At 59.8% G+C, this 18,226-nt stretch overlaps 1 protein-coding gene across 2 annotated transcripts in view; it reads left to right on the top strand.

Moving 5' to 3' along the window:
* The window catches only part of SHANK3 (SH3 and multiple ankyrin repeat domains 3), a 253,022-nt gene that overhangs the window by 220,364 nt on the left and 14,432 nt on the right, over positions 1–18,226 (top strand). For both annotated transcript variants that reach the window (XM_068168106.1, XM_068168105.1), the window contains one exon: positions 1,989–4,383. In XM_068168106.1, the coding sequence (XP_068024207.1) occupies positions 1,989–4,383 (2,395 nt within the window). The remainder of the gene's footprint in view (positions 1–1,988; positions 4,384–18,226) is intronic.

Below are 18,226 nucleotides of genomic sequence, written 5' to 3'. Positions count from 1 at the left end.
GGCCAAAGAGATGATGTTGCTGTCGCTGCTGTCCTCATCTCAGAGGGTTCTGGCCACATGACAGCCCTCAAAAGGTGCCTCCTCCATGGCTTTGTCTGTCCCTCTTTGAGCTGCTGTCGTGCTTCCAGCTCCTCCTGCTGCTTTGCTCGTGAAAAGTCCCCAAAATAGCCCAGATTGAGGTTGGGCAGCCTGGGGAGATGAGAAGATCCTGCTCTGGCCAAAAAAAAAGCCCCACCCCACTCCTTGTTCCCCCCAGCAGCTCTGCAGCTGCACTGGTGGCACTGGTGACGTCATGCCAGGGGGGCAGCTGCCAGCTGCTGGGGCTGCTGTTGGACAGCCCAGAAGCAGCTGTAGAAGCCGAGGAGCAGGCACAGCATCACACTGCTGTGCCAGAGGGTGGCTTTCTGCCATCTCCAGCCCTCTCCCAGCACCAGCCTGAGACCTTGGAAGCATCTGGGTGGCATCTGTAGGGGGAAGAGATGTGGCGAGGACCAGGTGAGCATCATGGAGCAGGTCCCGGTGAGGAGGGGCAGGGTGGTGGGGGAGGCTGGAGCAGGTCTGCCTCTTTGGCTTGATGGTGACCACCTGCAGCTCTGCTGTTGTCTTTGTGATGTCCACCAGCATGCAGATGAATAAGGGTGGACATGAGCCAGCCATGAGTCCTCCTAGCCCAGAGCCAGCCCTGTCCTGAGCCGGTCCCCAGCAGTGTGGACAGCAGGCCGAGGAAGGGGACTCTGTCCCTCTGCTGAGACACCCCCCGCGCAGTGCTGGGGCAGCTCTGGGGTCCTCAGCACAGCACAGACAGGGACCTGGTGGAGCAGGGCCAGAGGAGGCCACAGCCATGCTGGAAGCCCTCTGCTGTGGGGCCAGGCTGGGAGAGTTGGGGTTCTTCAGCCTGGAGAAGAGAAGGCTCCAGGGAGACCTTCTGGTGGCCTTGCAGTGCTGAGCTGAAAGCTGGGGACAGAGTTCTGAGCAGGGCTATTGTGCCAGGAGCAGGGGTGAGGGTTTGGCACTCAGAGAGAGAGCTTCAGAGGGGAGAGAAGGGAGAAATGTTTGCCCCTGAGGGTGGTGAGAGCCTGGCCCAGGCTGCCCAGAGAGGTGGGAGCTGTCCCATGCCTGGCACCAACCCAGGTGAGGTTGTCTGGGGCTGTGAGCAGCCTGCTCTGGTTGGGGATGTCCCTGCTGCCTGCAGGGGGTTGGACTGGAGGGGTTTGGAGGTCACTTCAACCCAAAGCCGCCCTCCCAGCATTGCTGTGGCCTCGTCTGGCCCCACTCCACCAGCTCCACCTCTGTCCTATGCTGAGGACTCCAGAGCTGCCCCCCAGCACTTCAGGGGGATGGTCTTAGCAGGGTGGAGCAGAGGTTCCTCTGGAGCCTGCTCCTCAGCTCCAGTCTGGCAGGTGGAGATGTGACAGGAGACAAGAAGCTGCTGACAGGAGGTGACAGCGCTGGGTGTGAGCTGCGCAGCCTGGTGGCACGGGGCTGGCTGTCTGGCACCTTGGCAGCTGGGAGCTTGGGTGGAGTGAGAGGTCTGGAGAGCATCCAGCCTGGGTGGGGTATGGGGCATGGTGGAGACCTCAGGAAGAGGCTCTGAGCCCAGCCAGTGAGAGGCCCCCACCTGCAGCAAGGAAGTGAGGGATGAAGTGGGAAGCCCCCTGAGGAAGAAGGTGAGGTGAGGGCAGCAAGGGGATGGCCCAGACCCCAGTCTGAGGAGATTTAGATGGGTTGTTAGGGGCAGGTTCTGCAGCGTGGGGGTGGTGGAACACTGCAACAGGCTGCCCGGGGGGGCGGTTGAGGCTCCATCCCTGGATTTATTCAAGCCCTGGACAGCCTGATCCGGAGGAGGATGTCCCTGCTGGCTGCAGGGCGGGGTTGGGCTGGACGAGCTTTGGGGGTGCCCTCCAAGGCAGGCGGCTGTGCGGCGAGGTGTGGGTTCCCTGGGGACCTCCCGCCCTGACTCCGCCTCGGCCTCTCCTCCGTCTGCCCAGGTGAGGACGAGAAGCTGGCTGCGTCCCTGCTGGACGGGAAGTTTCCCCGCAGCACCTCCATGCAAGACACGGTGCGGGAAGGCCACGGGATCCCCCCGCCGCCCCAGACGGCCCCGCCGCCCCCTCCGTCGCCATACTACTTCGACACGGGGCCCCCTCCCTCCTTCTCGCCTCCCCCGCCGCCGGGCAGGGCCTACGACACCATCCGCTCCAGCTTCAAGCCCGGCCTGGAGGCCAAGCTGCACGGCCTGCCCCAGGTCATCTCGGCGGCGGAGATGTACGACCAGGCCAGGAGCTCCATCCCCTACCCCGAGAGGCAGAAGAGGGCTCGCTCCATGATCATCCTCCAGGACTCCTCTCACCTCCCCGTGGAGCCCACCGAGATCCCGCGGCCGGGCCCCTCGGCGACGCCCCCGGAGAAGCTGAAGAGGAAGGGGCGGGTGATCGACAACCCCTACGCCAACATGGGGCAGTTCAACGTCAGCCTCTTCGCCCCCACCAAGCCCCAGCGCAAGAAGAGCCCCCTGGTGAAGCAGCTGCAGGTGGAGGACGCGCAGGAGCGGGCGGCCCTGGCCATCACGGGAGGCTTCTCCAGGGAGCCTTCTCCCACCCGCCGCGGGCACCGCCTGGGCGCCGGCGGGGCCGTGGAGTACCAGCACCACGCCGGCATGGCCCCGGTGGAGGCCGCCGGCATCCCCTTCGCCACCACCATCGCCGGGGTGATGAAGGACCGCGACCGGCGCCTGGACGAGCGGCGCAAATCCACCGTCTTCCTCTCGGTGGGGGCCATCGAGGGCACCCCCCCGAGCAGCGAGATGCCCTCCCTGCAGCAGTCCAGGTCCATCGACGAGCGCCTGCTGGGCAGCCGAGACGTTCTCCTGCCCTCCCCCGTCTCAGCTTTAAAGCCATTGATCAGCAGCTCCTCCCCCTCCCCTTCCCCCTCCTCCACCTTCATCCACCCGCTGACGGGGAAGCCCCTGGACCCCAACTCGCCCCTGGCGCTTGCGCTGGCCGCAAGGGAACGGGCCCTGTCCAGCCAGGTGCCGTCCCGTTCGCCCACCCCCATCCACAGCCCCGACTCGGACCGCGCCGTGCCCCTCTTCGTGGACATCCAAACCAAAGAGCCGGAGCGGGTCGAGCTGGAGGCCTTGGTGTCCCCCGCCTACTCCCCCGGAGGCAAAGGCGTCATCATCGGGACAGACCTGAGCCCTTTGGCCCCCACCAAGAGCCCCTGGGGGACCCCGTCCACCCTGAGGAAGGACGTCGAGGCACGGGCGGAGGCAGCCAGCAAGGAGGAGAAGAAGCAGGAGGACAAGAAGTCCATGATCATCAGCATCGTGGACACCTCGCAGCAGAAGACCGCCGGCCTCATCATGGTTCACGCCACGAGCAACGGCCAAGACGAGATGGGCCTGGAGATCAAAGAGGAGAAGCCCATGGTCCCCGAGGGCCGCCCGGAGCCGGCCCAGGCGGCCCCGGCAGAGCCCCAGCCCAGCCCCGTGGGGAAGCCCCAGGTCAGCCCGGTCTCGGACAAGACCCTGGGCCAAGGGAGCTCGGAGGAAGAGGTGGAACCCTACACGGTGACCCTCCCGCCCGCCCAGCTGTCTTCGAGCGACGAGGAGACCCGGGAGGAGTTGGCCAAGATCGGGCTGGTGCCTCCGCCGGACGAGTTCGCCAACGGGGTGCTGGTGACCACCCCGGGCACCCCGGTGAGCCAGCTGGCGCTGCCCGGCACGCCGCCCCTGCCGGCGGCGGGAGCGCCTTCTCCCACCGGCGGCGCAGCGACCCCCCCAGCAGCAGCAACAACACCCTCAGGGAAGCCTTCCGAAGCCCCCGTCGGCCCCGAGTCCGCCGCGGATTCGGGCGTGGAAGAGGTGGACACCAGGAGCTCGAGCGACCACCACCTGGAGACCACAAGCACCATCTCGACCGTCTCCAGCATGTCGACCCTGTCCTCGGAGAGCGGGGAGCCCACCGACACCTACACTTCCTTTGCGGACGGACAAACTTTTATACTCGAGAAGCCACCAGTGCCTCCAAAGCCCAAACTCAAGTCCCAGCTCAGCAAGGGGCCGGTTACTTTCAGGGACCCACTTTTGAAGCAGTCTTCGGACAGCGAGCTCATCTCCCAGCAACACGCGGCCACGTTGGCGTCCGCCAGCATCGGCCGGCCACGCTACCTCTTTCAGAGAAGGTCCAAGCTATGGGGGGACCCCATGGAGAGCAGCAGCAGCAGCAGCAGGCCAGTCCACGGGGCTGACGACGACAAGCCAACTGTGATCAGCGAGCTGAGCTCCCGGCTCCAGCAGCTCAACAAGGACAGCCGCTCGCTGGGCGAGGAACCCACAGGCTCCACCCTGGACCCCGGGAAGAAGTCGCCAGTGGTCGCCGCACGGTAAGAGGACGAGCGACGGGGGGCTGGGGGCGCAGCGGGCGTGGGATGGAAGGAAGGAAGGAAGGAAGGAAGGAAGGAAGGAAGTTGAGTGAGGCAGGAGCGTTGTGAGGGGCAAGACTTCTCGCTCTCGGGGAGCGGACAGTGCTGAGATGCTTTCCAGAAGCCGGTGTGACCTCGGCCGTGGCTCCTCTCTCTCTCTCCCTCTCTCTCTCTCTCTCCCTCTCTCCCTCCTTCTCTCTCTCTTTCTCTCTGTCCCCATCGCACGCCTGGTGACCTTGCACTGTTGCTTCTCCACCCCCTCCTCAAACCTTCCCCCTCTTGTTGATGTTCCTCCTGTCTTGATGCTCTTGTGAAGCTGCTGTACCTCTGCTCGCGGGTTCCCTCTCTCCAGTGTCTCCTCCTGGACAGTCCAGCGGGGTCTGTGTTTCTCCAGTGCTTCCCATCCCAGAGGACCTCCAGGTGCTAGGGCTTGGCTTGGCCACAGCTGAGCAGATGCCACCGGGGTGGGCTGGGACAGCCCCTAGAGAAGGTCACAGCCAGCACCCAGTGGTGCTTGTCTGCTTGGGGCCCTTCCTGGGATGACTGAGCCATGTTGGTCCACAGGGAGATGTTGGGGGGGGTGGGTTGGGAGTGCAGAGCCCACGGGGTGCTGAGCACGGTGCTGGGTCTCACAGATCTCCAAGCCTGTGGGATGGTGACTCAGAAGTATCTACACAGCACCCAGGCGTGGTGGATCTTCTCAGCCCTCGTTCTCCTCCATGCACAGCCCAGCGTGGAACTCAGCCAGCCCAGGAGAGCCAACAGGTCCCAGCTGAGGGACCCGAGGCTAAGCAGGAGCCTCTTCCTCTTGTGAAGCCCTCCTTGGGTTCCCTCATCCCTCAGGGCACCCAGGAGATGCCAGTCCCCTCTCCCAGCCTGCAGCTGTGACCGCGGCGCTCCCCAGGCAGCGAGGACCAATTTGTGTCCTCGGTGCTATGCCCAGCGTGCCCTCTGTGCCAGGCCACTCGCCAGCACCCAGGCTCTGTTCTCAGCTGCTGTCCCCGTGGTGGCAGCAGATCGTCTGCCCCGGGCAGACCCTCACCAGAGACCCCACCAAACTGAACCTGCCCCAAAACCTCCCCAGCAGAGCCCGAGGTGAAGCCCTGGAAGCTGGGCGACATGGAGCTCCAGCAGGAGCTGACCTGATGTCTCCAGCTTCACTCTGCCCTTAGAGGACCCAGCTCCACACCACCTCCCACGGCAGCAGTTCCCACCAGCATCCCCAGGGGGTGCTTGCTGGCTCAGCAGGGAGCTCTGTCCCAAGGAGAGCTGCTTCTGGAGAGGTTTCTTTGCCCACCCAGCTCACCACGCTGGTGGGTTCCAAGGCCACGTGGTGCTAGCACCGCTGGGGACAATCCAAGCTGTAGCACGAGGGACAGGATGTCCTCTCCTGCCATCCCCCCAGGCAGTGTTCAGGTAGTTCCATCCCTCCCTCGGCCCACACCTGCTGGTGCCTGTGTTGGCAGCCACTGGTGAGCCACCTCCTGGGGGGCACCAAGCATTAGGCTGCAAGCAGAGTTTCCTGGCTGGGCTTGGCCCCGCGTGGGCGTTCTGGCCCTTCCCCGAGGATCTGAGTGCTACTCAGGGTGCCACCACCTTCACCTGGGAGCTGTGGGGACATGTGCTGGGTGTTGGGAGCCTCCTGCAGTGAGCCACTTCATGGCCCATGCTCTTGAAGAGTGTTGACCATGCATGTCCTCGGTGACACCAGGGACCCTGGCCAGCTTGTAGAGTCTACCAGGCATGGCAGTGCCACAGTTTCCCCAGCCAGGCACTGCCCCTTTGCTGCCTGTCCCCTCCCTTCCCATGTCCACCCAGACCCTCCATGCAGTCTCCTCGCAGAGATGTGCAGGTTCCTCCATCTCTAGAAGATCTTCTCCATCCTCTGCCTCTCTTTAACCCCTTCCTGTCCTCCCTTTGACCCCTGTGCCTCCAGCAGTGGTATGGTCCCCTCATTCCATGCTTCCCAGGAGCAACCAGACCCAAGCTGCAGCATGGTGCTGCTGCCTGTCCCCTCCTGCAGAATCACAGAATGAGTTGGGTTGGAAGGGATCTCAATGCTCATGGAGTCCAACCATCAACCCAGCACTGCCAGGGCACTCCCAACCCATGTCCCTCAGCACAACAGCTCCATGGCTCTGAAACCCCTCCGGGTATGGGGACTCCAGCACTGCCCTGGGCAGCCTGGGCCAGCCCGGGCCAGCCCTGGACAAGCCTCAAGGGGCAGAAATTGTTCCTCATGGCCAACCTCAACCTCCCCTTGGGCAACCTGAGGCCAGTTACTTTTGTCCCATCACTTGGGAGAAGACCCTGATGCCCACCTGGCTGCAGCCTCCTTGCAGGGAGCTGTAGAGAGCCAGAAGGTCTCCCCTCAACCTCCTTTTCTCTAGGCTGAACACCCTCAGGTCCCTCAGCTGCTCCTCATAAGTTCTCCAGACCCCCTCCACCACCACCTTGTCCCCCTGCACCAGGAAGGTCCTGTCTGTCCTCTCCTGACCCTCCCCGTGTCTGGTTGCTGTCCTGCAGAGCCCAAAGCTCTCAGCCCACTTCTGGAATCCATCTCTGAAGGTTTTGTGCTCCTGGTTGGGGGTCAAAGACTCGAGGTGCCTCCAGCAGCCAGGTTCAACACTGCCAGCCCTTGGGTGGTGACAAGGCCTCTTCCACCAAACTGCTGTGAATTCAGAAGGTAATCTGGAGAGCTGCTGGGTGAGCTCAGGCCACCCATGCCAGGACACATGCCCCAGGCCCTGGGCTTCTCCTGGGGGCAACAGTATTGCCTGAACCTCCCCCAGCTGCCCCCCAGCCTCAGCCATGCTGCTGAGGAGGAGTGAGGTAGGACCATGCTTGATGAAGGATGGTCATCATAGATCCAGAGATTGGGTTGGGCTGGGTTGGAAGGGACCTCAAAGTTCATCTGGTTCCACCTCCCACAGACCATGTTGCTCAAGGCTTCCTTCAGCAACCTTCTTTGGTCCTTGAGTATCTCCTGAAGGGTTCTCTACCCTTTGGCCAGGCATCCTGGGAAGCCCAGGGGATGCAGGTAGAGGTCCCTCTGAAGCTCTCCATGGTGCTGGGACTACAAAAGAGCCACCACCTGAAAGGGTCTTGAGCCAAACTGGAGCTTGTAGCAAGAGCCAGAGGTGAGCTGGAGTTCTGCAGAGCTTGAGGACAGCGAGGTGTCCCTTGCAGAAGCTGTCCTCAACTTGGCCACATCCATCCAGAGAGCACCTTGGGGTCAGGTGGCACTCTTGGGGTTTCTTCCTAAGCAACTTACCTCTGAATTCACAACAGTTCCATGGAAGAGCAGGGGACTTCTCCTGACTCCTCCTTGCCTGTGGTGACAATAGAGCAGGGCCCTGGTGGGGTTCTCATGCAGAGGTCTGTGAGGGTCCTGCCTGGGGAGTCCAAGAGCAGAAGCCCCAAACCCTTTCTCCACCACCCTCACTCTGGCTGTGTCTCCTTCCAAGCTGGTCTTCCCCAGGGGAACATTTGACAAGAGGGACTGCGAAAGAGCCCCAGAACTGCTGAGGTCAGAGTTAAGGCCACCATAGAGATGATACCTTCTGGACACCCCCCAACTCCTTGGGGCCTCTGTGGTGGGCCAGGGCTGAGTGAAGTTCTGCTGTGCTGTCCCATGAAGGCTCTGCTCCCAAAGAGGTCCCCATTGTGAGCTGCAAGGGTGACAGTGGCAGAGCAGAGGACAGTTTCCATCCCTACTGCCCCATAGCTGCTGCTGATCCTCGAGGTGGGGACACGTGGACTCTGCTCCACCAGGAGCAACCCCAAGCCTTGCTCTGGGGGCCCACCTGAGGCCACCAGCAGCTGTCCTCAGCCATTACATGTGTGAGGATCCTTGAAGACTCAGTGTCCCAGCTGAGCTGAGCTGCAGGAGAGGCACCAAGCACCTTGGCACCTTGAAGGTCCTGGCCAGCCCTCCTGCTGCGGCAGCTGCCAAGCGGCCACCCTGCTGAGCAGGAGCTGTTGGGTGGGACCTGGCTGCCCCAGGAGAGCTGATGCTGAGGAACAGGAGGGGTGTGCTCCTCATTGGACACCAGGCAGGCAGAGCAGGATGGAGACCGCCCTGAGCCCCCCATGTGATCCCCCAGGGGCTCGCAGGGGACTCAAGGCCTCCCGCCCTGCAGCGTCCCACCCTGTGCTGAGGTGGCTTCATGTGTGTCCCCTTGTCCTGTGACTGGCTGTGGCCATCCAGCCTTGTCTCATCCCTCACCACCCCTCATGGGCACTCCCAGACCTCCACCACCTCTGGTGCTGGGCTGGTGGCCAACCACACCACCACACACAGCTCCCCTCCCTTCCCTCCTTCCCCCCCTGCCCAGTGCCAGCTTGTGGTGGCCCCCAGCCAGAAGCTTCTCATGGTGTCCCGGAGTGGTCTGGGGGCCTCCAGCAGGGCTCTTTGTGTCTTCTTCTGTTTGCTGCTCTTCTTTGTCTCCCAAGCCACAGCCTGGCCACGTCTGGTGGGAATCAGAAGTGTAGCTGCCAGCCGGGTTGCTGCTCTGGAAACCCACCACCACCACCTGCTTTGTATTTCTACAGATCTGAAAGAGGGAGAGAAGAAAAATCAGGTCCAGGTCCCTTAGACATTTAGCTCCTAGGGTAAAGCCACCTCTTTGTCCCTCAACTCATCACCCACTGGCGTTAACATCTCTGGTGCAAGCTTCCAGCTGCTGCAGACACAAACCCCTGCTTCCTTGTAGGCTTCTTGGGACTCCCCACGGGGCCTCAGCTTCTGCCCAAAGCAGAGCTGAGCTTCCTTCAGGGGCTTGGTTGATGGTGTGAAGCTGGAGATGGGCATTGGTTGAGGCCCACCTGGGATCTGGGAGAGGTTTGGGGGATGTGGGGAGCTGGGATTTGGAGAGGGGGTGACCGAAGCTGCAGTGAGGTCTGGGCAGGAGGTGACCATCCAGCTGAGCAGCAGAGCCCTGGGTGGGTTGTGCCAGGAGGCTGAAGGCCCTCAGCAGGCAGCAGCAGCAGCCATGGGTGACATCAAGCAGGATGTCCCCTAGCTTGCACAGGCTGCTGGTCAGAGTTGTCTTGGTTGGAAGAGACTTTTGAGATCATCAGGTCCAGCCACCAACCCAATGCCACCAAGGAGCACAGAGCCTGCAGGTCCTAGCCAGTGCTGGCCCACAAACACCCCAAGCCCTGCACCTCTCGTTGGGTGCAGCCTTGAAGGTGGACCTGCAGTCCCATGATGGAGGCTTGGCAGGTCTCCACCAAGCTGTCCTGGCCCAGCTGGGCCTGAAGATGCTTAAAGCATCTCCCTAGGTGACAACATCCCTCACTCCATGGCCACCTGGGGAGGAGGCCTCTGCTCATAGACACGTTCTGCAGTGGGGTCCCTGGGTGACAACAGAGCCCCTGGGTGACAGCAGGGTTTGCCACACCAGCTGCTGGCAGCTCAGAGCAGCTGCTGGGAGTTCTCCACTCTCCTGGTTGCCATGGACTCTCTCGGCCTTCACCACTGGGATGTCAGGATGAAGATGAGCCTGGTCCACCTTAGCAGCTCTGCTACATAGACATAGCTCTGCATCCAGCAGGGGAGCAGGAGAGCAGCTGCTTGGAGGTCAGTGGGTGGAGGTCAGCGGGTTGGAGGTCAGCTGGGTGGACATCAGCTGGTTGGAGGTCAGCTGGTTGGAGGTCAGGTGGGTTGGAGGTCAGCTGGTTGGAAGTCAATGGGTTGGAGGTCAGCTGGTTGAAGGTCAGCTGGGTAGACGTCAGCTAGGTGGACATCAGCTGGTTGGAGGTCAGCGGGTTGGAGATCAGCAGGTTGGAGGTCAGCTGGGTGGAGGTCAATGGGTGGAGGTCAGCAGGTTGGAGGTCAGCAGGTTGTAGGTCAGCTGGGTGGAGGTCAATGGGTGGAGGTCAATGGGTTGGAAGTCAGTGGGTTGGAGGTCAGCTGGTTGAAGGTCAGCTGGGTGGACATCAGCTGATTGGAGGTCAGTGGGTTGGAGGTCAGCTGGGTGGAGGTCAATGGGTTGGAAGTCAATGGGTTGGAGGTCAGCTGGTTGGAGGTCAGCTGGTTGGAGGTCAGCTGGGTGGAGGTCAATGGGTTGGCAGTCAATGGGTTGGAGGTCAGCTGGGTGGAGGTCAATGGGTTGGAAGTCAATGGGTTGGAGGTCAGCTGGTTGGAGGTCAGTGGGTTGGAGGTCAGCTGGGTGGAGGTCAATGGGTTGGAAGTCAATGGGTTGGAGGTCAGCTGGGTGGAGGTCAATGGGTTGGAGGTCAGTGGGTGGAGGTCAGCTGGGTGGAGGTCAGTGGGTTGGAAGTCAATGGGTTGGAGGTCAGCTGGGTGGACATCAGCTGAGTGGACATCAGCTGGTTGGAGGTCAGTGGGTTGGAGGTCAGCTGGGTGGAGGACAGTGGATTGGAAGTCAATGGGTTCGATGTCAGCTGGATGGAGGTCAGTGGGTTGGAAGTTAATGGGTTGGAGGTCAGCTGGGTGGAGGTCAGTGGGTTGGAGGTCAGCTGGGTGGAGGTCAGTGGGTTGGAGGTCAGCTGGGTGGAGGTCAGTGGGTTGGAAGTTAATGGGTTGGAGGTCAGCTGGGTGGAGGTCAGTGGGTTGGAGGTCAGCTGGGTGGAGGTCAGTGGGTTGGAAGTCAATGGGTTGGAGGTCAGCTGGTTGGAGGTCAGTGGGTTGGAGGTCAACTGGGTGGAGGTCAGTGGGTTGGAAGTCAATGGGTTGGAGGTCAGCTGGGTGGAGGTCAGTGGGTTGGAAGTCAATGGGTTGGAAGTCAATGGGTTGGAGGTCAGCTGGGTGGAGGTCAGTGAGTTGGAAGTCAATGGGTTGGAGGTCAGCTGGGTGGAGGTCAGTGAGTTGGAAGTCAATGGGTTGGAGGTCAGCTGGGTGGAGGTCAATGGGTTGGAGGTCAGCTGGGTGGAGGTCAGTGGGTTGGAGGTCAGCTGGGTGGAGGTCAATGGGTTGGAGGTCAGCTGGGTGGAGGTCAATGGGTTGGAGGTCAGCTGGTTGGAGGTCAGTGGGTTGGAGGTCAGCAGGGTGGAGGTCAATGGGTTGGAGGTCAGCTGGTATCACCGAGCCAGCCCCAGCTCCAATCCTGCTGCACCGGTGCCCAGGGAGGGTCTGGCTTTGGCCTTGATGTTGACATTGGTTGCCTACAAGGAGCCAGGGACATTGTGGGTAGCAGGCCTGAGCATGTGTCCATATCACAGCTGGCTTCACCTCATCTGGTCACTAACATCTACTAACCATGGCCATCCCCTCCACTCAGCAACCCAGCACCTGCCTCCTGTCCAGAGCCAGACTGGAGACCAGCAGGGAGGGCCTGGCCACAGCAGCTCTGGGTCCCACCAAGACGCTGCCAGCGTCAGGATGGCCCAAAGGAAGGAAGAGTTCAAGCCTGGAGAGGTCAATCTTTTGCTTCAGGGAGGACCCCCCGTGCTGTGGTGCTCACCCAAGCTCAGGAGAAGAGCTCTGAGGGTTGTTCCTGAAGCTTCAGTAGGCCAGACATGGAAATCACAGGAGAAGAGAACTCCTGTTCTCTGGCAACTGTCAGGCTTGGGCAGGGCTTCCAGAGAGAGCTCAGGAGGAGCTTGGAAAGCTTGGAGAGCCCAGGGGCAATGCATGAGGAGGCTGGAGGCCTCCATGGGATTGCAGCCCTCAGTTCCCTCAGCCTGCAAAGAAGGGATCAGAGGAGAACTCCAAGCTCAGAGCAGCACAACTGCAAGCTCAGGGCAGCACAACTGCAAGCTCAGGGCAGCACAATTCCGAGCTCAGAGCGGCACATCTCCAAACTCAGAGCAGCACAACTCCAAGCTCAGGGCAGCACATCTCCAAGCTCAGGGCAGCACAACTCCAAGCTCATGGTAGCACAACTCCAAGCTCAGAGCAGCACAACTCCAAGCTCATAGCAGCACAACTCCAAGCTCATGGTAGCACAACTCCAAGCTCATGGCAGCACATCTCCAAGCTCAGAGCAGCACAACTCCAAGCTCATGGCAGCACAACTCAAAGCTCAGAGCAGAACATTTCCAAGCTCAGAGCAGCAGAGCTCCAAGCTCAGATCAGCACAACTCCAAGCTCAGAGCAGCACAACTGCAAGCTCAGGGCAGCGCAACTCAAAGCTCAGAGCAGAACATCTCCAAGCTCAGAAAGCACAACTGCAAGCTCAGGGCAGCACATCTCCAAGCTCAGGGCAGCACAACTCCAAGCTCAGAGCAGCACAACTCCAAGCTCAGAGCAGCACAACTGCAAGCTCAGGGCAGCACAACTGCAAGCTCAGGGCAGCACAAGTGCAAGCTCAGGGCAGCACATCTCCAAGCTCAGGGCAGCACAACTGCAAGCTCAGGGCAGCACAACTGCAAGCTCATGGCAGCACATCTCCAAGCTCAGGGCAGCACATCTCCAAGCTCAGAGCACCACAACTCCGAGCTCAGAGCACCACAACTCCAAGCTCAGAGCAGCACAACTGCAAGCTCAGGGCAGCACATCTCCAAGCTCAGGGCAGCACAACTCCCAGCTCAGAGCACCACAACTCCAAGCTCAGAGCAGCACAACTCCGAGCTCAGAGCAGCACAACTGCAAGCTCAGGGCAGCACATCTCCAAGCTCAGGGCAGCACAACTCCAAGCTCAGAGCAGCACAACTCCAAGCTCAGAGCACCACAACTCCAAGCTCAGAGCAGCACAACTGCAAGCTCAGGGCAGCACAACTGCAAGCTCAGGGCAGCACATCTCCAAGCTCAGGGCAGCACAACTCCAAGCTCAGAGCACCACAACTCCAAGCTCAGAGCAGCACAACTGCAAGCTCAGGGCAGCACATCTCCAAGCTCAGAAAGCACAACTCCAAGCTCAGAGCACCACAACTCCAAGCTCAGAGCAGCACAACTGCAAGCTCAGGGCAGCACATCTCCAAGCTCAGGGCAGCACAACTCCAAGCTCAGAGCACCACAACTCCAAGCTCAGAGCAGCACAACTGCAAGCTCAGGGCAGCACATCTCCAAGCTCAGAGCAGCACAACTCCAAGCTCATGGTAGCACAACTCCAAGCTCATGGCAGCACATCTCCAAGCTCAGAGCAGCACAACTCCAAGCTCAGGGCAGCACAACTCCAAGCTCAGAGCAGCACAACTGCAAGCTCAGGGCAGCACATCTCCAAGCTCAGAAAGCACAACTCCAAGCTCAGAGCAGCACAACTCTGAGCTCAGAGCACCACAACTCCAAGCTCAGAGCAGCACAACTCTGAGCTCAGAGCACCACAACTCCAAGCTCAGAGCAGCACAACTCCAAGCTCAGGGCAGCACAACTGCAAGCTCAGGGCAGCACATCTCCAAGCTCAGGGCAGCACAACTCCAAGCTCAGAGCACCACAACTCCAAGCTCAGAGCAGCACAACTGCAAGCTCAGGGCAGCACATCTCCAAGCTCAGAAAGCACAACTCCGAGCTCAGAGCACCACAACTCCAAGCTCAGAGCAGCACAACTGCAAGCTCAGGGCAGCACATCTCCAAGCTCAGGGCAGCACAACTCCAAGCTCAGAGCAGCACAACTCCAAGCTCAGGGCAGCACAACTCCAAGCTCAGAGCAGCACAACTCCAAGCTCATGGCAGCACATCTCCAAGCTCAGAGCAGCACAACTCCAAGCTCAGAGCAGCACAACTGCAAGCTCAGAGCAGCACAACTCCAAATTCAGGGCAGCACAACTCCAAGCTCAGAGCAGCACAACTCCAAATTCAGGGCAGCACAACTCCGAGCTCAGAGCAGCACATCTCCAAGCTCAGGGCAGCACAACTGCAAGCTCAGAGCAGCACAACTCCAAGCTCAGAGCAGCACAACTCCAAGCTCAGGGCAGCACAACTCCAAGCTCAGAGCAGCACAACTCCAAGCTCAGGGCAGCACATCTCCAAGCTCAGAGCAGCACAACTCCAAGCTCAGAGCAGCACAACTGCAAGCTCAGGGCAGCACAACTGCAAGCTCAGAGCAGCACAAGTGCAAGCTCAGAGCAGCACATCTCCAAGCTCAGAGCAGCACAACTCCAAGCTCAGAGCAGCACAAGTGCAAGCTCAGGGCAGCACATCTCCAAGCTCAGGGCAGCACAACTGCAAGCTCATGGCAGCACATCTCCAAGCTCAGGGCAGCACATCTCCAAGCTCAGGGCAGCACAACTCCAAGCTCAGGGCAGCACATCTCCAAGCTCAGGGCAGCACATCTCCAAGCTCAGAAAGCACAACTCCAAGCTCAGAGCACCACAACTCCAAGCTCAGAGCAGCACAACTGCAAGCTCAGGGCAGCACATCTCCAAGCTCAGGGCAGCACAACTCCAAGCTCAGAGCAGCACAACTGCAAGCTCAGGGCAGCACAACTGCAAGCTCAGAGCAGCACAACTCCAAATTCAGGGCAGCACAACTCCAAGCGCAGAGCAGCACAACTCCAAGCTCATGGTAGCACAACTCCAAGCTCATGGCAGCACATCTCCAAGCTCAGAGCAGCACAACTGCAAGCTCAGAGCAGCACATCTCCAAGCTCAGAGCAGCACAACTCCAAATTCAGGGCAGCACAACTCCAAGCGCAGAGCAGCACAACTCCAAGCTCAGAGCAGCACAACTCCAAGCTCATGGCAGCACATCTCCAAGCTCAGAGCAGCACAACTCCAAGCTCAGGGCAGCACAACTCCAAGCTCAGAGCAGCACAACTCCAAGCTCATGGCAGCACAACTCCAATCTCAGGGCAGCACAACTCCAAGCTCAGAGCAGCACAACTCCAAGCTCAGAGCAGCACAACTCCAAGCTCAGGGCAGCACAACTCCAAGCTCAGAGCAGCACAACTCCAAGCTCATGGCAGCTGATCCCCAAGCTCAGAGCAGCACAACTCCAAGCTCAGAGCAGCACAACTGCAAGCTCAGAGCAGCACAACTCCAAATTCAGGGCAGCACAACTCCGAGCTCAGAGCAGCACATCTCCAAGCTCAGGGCAGCACAACTGCAAGCTCAGAGCAGCACAACTGCAAGCTCAGAGCAGCACAACTCCAAGCTCAGAGCAGCACAACTCCAAGCTCAGGGCAGCACAACTCCAAGCTCAGAGCAGCACAACTCCAAGCTCAGGGCAGCACATCTCCAAGCTCAGAGCAGCACAACTCCAAGCTCAGAGCAGCACATCCCCAAGCTCAGAGTAGCACAACTGCAAGCTCAGAGCAGCACAACTCCAAGGTCATGGTAGCACAACTCCAAGCTCATGGCAGCACATCTCCAAGCTCAGAGCAGCAGAGCTCCAAGCTCAGATCAGCACAACTCCAAGCTCAGGGCAGCACATCTCCAAAATCAGGGCAGCACAACTCTAAGCTCAGTGAAGCACAACTGCAAGCTCAGAGCAGCACAACTCCAAGCTCAGAGCAGCACAACTCCAAGCTCAGGGCAGCACAACTCCAAGCTCAGAGCAGCACAACTCTAAGCTCAGAGCAGCACAACTCCAAGCTCATGGCAGCACATCTCCAAGCTCAGGGCAGCACAACTCCAAGCTCAGAGCAGCACATCTCCAAGCTCAGAGCAGCACAACTCCAAGCTCAGGGCAGCACAACTCCAAGCTCAGGGCAGCACATCTCCAAGCTCAGAGCAGCACAACTCCAAGCTCATGGTAGCACAACTCCAAGCTCATGGCAGCACATCTCCAAGCTCAGAGCAGCACAACTCCAAGCTCAGGGCAGCACATCTCCAAAATCAGGGCAGCACAACTCTAAGCTCAGTGCAGCACAACTGCAAGCTCAGAGCAGCACAACTCCAAGCTCAGAGCAGCACAACTCCAAGCTCAGGGCAGCACAACTCCAAGCTCAGAGCAGCACAACTCTAAGCTCAGAGCAGCACAACTCCAAGCTCATGGCAGCACGTCTCCAAGCTCAGGGCAGCACATCTCCAAGCTCAGAGCACCACAACTCCAAGCTCAGGGCAGCACATCTCCAAGCTCAGGGCAGCACATCTCCAAGCTCAGAAAGCACAACTCCAAGCTCAGGACAGCACAACTGCAAGCTCAGAGCAGCACAACTCCAAGCTCAGGACAGCACATCTCCAAGCTCAGAGCAGCACAACTCCGAGCTCAGAGCAGCACAACTGCAAGCTCAGGGCAGCACAACTCCAAGCTCAGAGCAGCACAACTCCAAGCTCAGGGCAGCACAACTCCAAGCTCAGGACAGCACATCTCCAAGCTCAGAGCAGCACAACTCCAAGCTCAGGGCAGCACATCTCCAAGCTCAGGGCAGCACAACTCCAAGCTCAGAGCAGCACAACTCCAAGCTCAGAGCAGCACAACTCCGAGCTCAGAGCAGCACAACTGCAAGCTCAGAGCAGCACAACTCCAAGCTCAGAGCAGCACATCTCCAAGCTCAGAGCAGCACAACTCCGAGCTCAGAGCAGCACAACTCCGAGCTCAGAGCAGCACATCTCTAAGCTCAGAGCAGCACAAGTGCAAGCTCAGAGCAGCACAACTGCAAGCTCAGGGCAGCAGAACTCCAAGCTCAGAGCAGCACATTTCCAAGCTCAGGGCAGCACATCTCCAAGCTAGGGCAGCACAACTGCAAGCTCAGAGCAGCACAACTGCAAACTCAGAGCAGCACAACTCCAAGCTCAGAGCAGCACAGGCCAGGTTTGTAGCCACATGAGTTCAGTTGAGGCCTGAGCAGCTCTTGGGTCCACAACCCTCTGACCCTAGCAGGACCTCACTGCTGTTTCCTGATCCTGATCCTGTTCCATGCTGGACCACAGGCAGGAGAAGGCTGGTGGCTGAAGGACTCATGCGCAGTACCATTTGTAGACCTGGCCAACAAATCCACAGCTGGGGCCTAGCCCCTCTGGTGTGGAGAAGCTCAGAGATGGAGAAGGTTCAAAGTGTGGTTGAAAGTCCTCTTGACCTTGTGCATCACTCCTCCAGTGCAGCTGGTCACCAGGACACAGGTGGGACACTCTCCTTGGAGGTGTCCACCATTTCCAGGGGATGACCATGGGCCCCTCTTGGCTGGCCAGGCCTGGGCTTCACCAGACCCTGCTGGTGGGGACCTCAGCAGCACTTTCCAGATGTGGTCCCCTGTGAGGAAATGTGACACGACTCAGATCCCAGCACCATGGGGTGGGAAGAGACCTCTGGAGCTCAGCCAGTCCAACCCCCCCTGCTCCACCAGGGGCACCCACAGCAGCTTGCCCAGGGGCACAATGGCCGGGGGTGGGTGGGAGGATCCACAGAAGGAGACTCCACAACCTCTCAGGGCAGCCTGCTCCAGGCCTCCAGCACCCTCACACCAAACAAACTGCTCCTGATGGAACCTCCTGGCTTCCACTTGCTGTCCCTTGTCCCTCCTGCTCCATGAAGAGCAAGGGTTGATGTTCTCCTGGCCTCAGTGAGGGCCTCAGGCAGAGCTCCATGCCCAGGGGAGTGCCATGGTCCCTCTAGGAAGCCCTGGGTGGCTTGCAAGGCCCTGGGGGTGGCATCCCCTGCCCTTGAGCTGCTGTCCTCCCAGCCATGCCTGCAGCCCCTCCCCAGCTGGTGGGTGGAGATGCTGGCCTGGCTTTCTCTGGCGCTCTCTCCTTCTTGCTCTGGGGCAGGATTTTTTCCTCATGCATTTTTTGTTTCCTTCCCCTCCCTCTTCTGCCCTTCCCAATCTCTGTCCTGGCTCTTCTTCTCTTCCTCTTTCTCCACTTTTCCCCCCTTCTCCTCTTCTTTCTCCCCCTTCTCCTCTTCTTCCTCCTCCTTCTCTTCTCCTTTTCTTCTTTCTCTCCCTTTTCTTCTTCTTCTCTCCTTCTCCTCCACCTTTTCTTCCTTCCTCTTCTTCTTCTCTTTCTCTCCCTCCTCTTT

The sequence above is a fragment of the Melanerpes formicivorus genome, unplaced genomic scaffold (genome assembly GCF_026170545.1).
Source record: "Melanerpes formicivorus ecotype bairdi unplaced genomic scaffold, bMelFor1.0.p_v2 SCAF_132, whole genome shotgun sequence".
Taxonomy (NCBI): Eukaryota; Metazoa; Chordata; class Aves; order Piciformes; family Picidae; genus Melanerpes; species Melanerpes formicivorus.
Note: the sequence above shows the minus strand (reverse complement) of the source record. Positions and strands in the feature narration are given on the sequence as shown.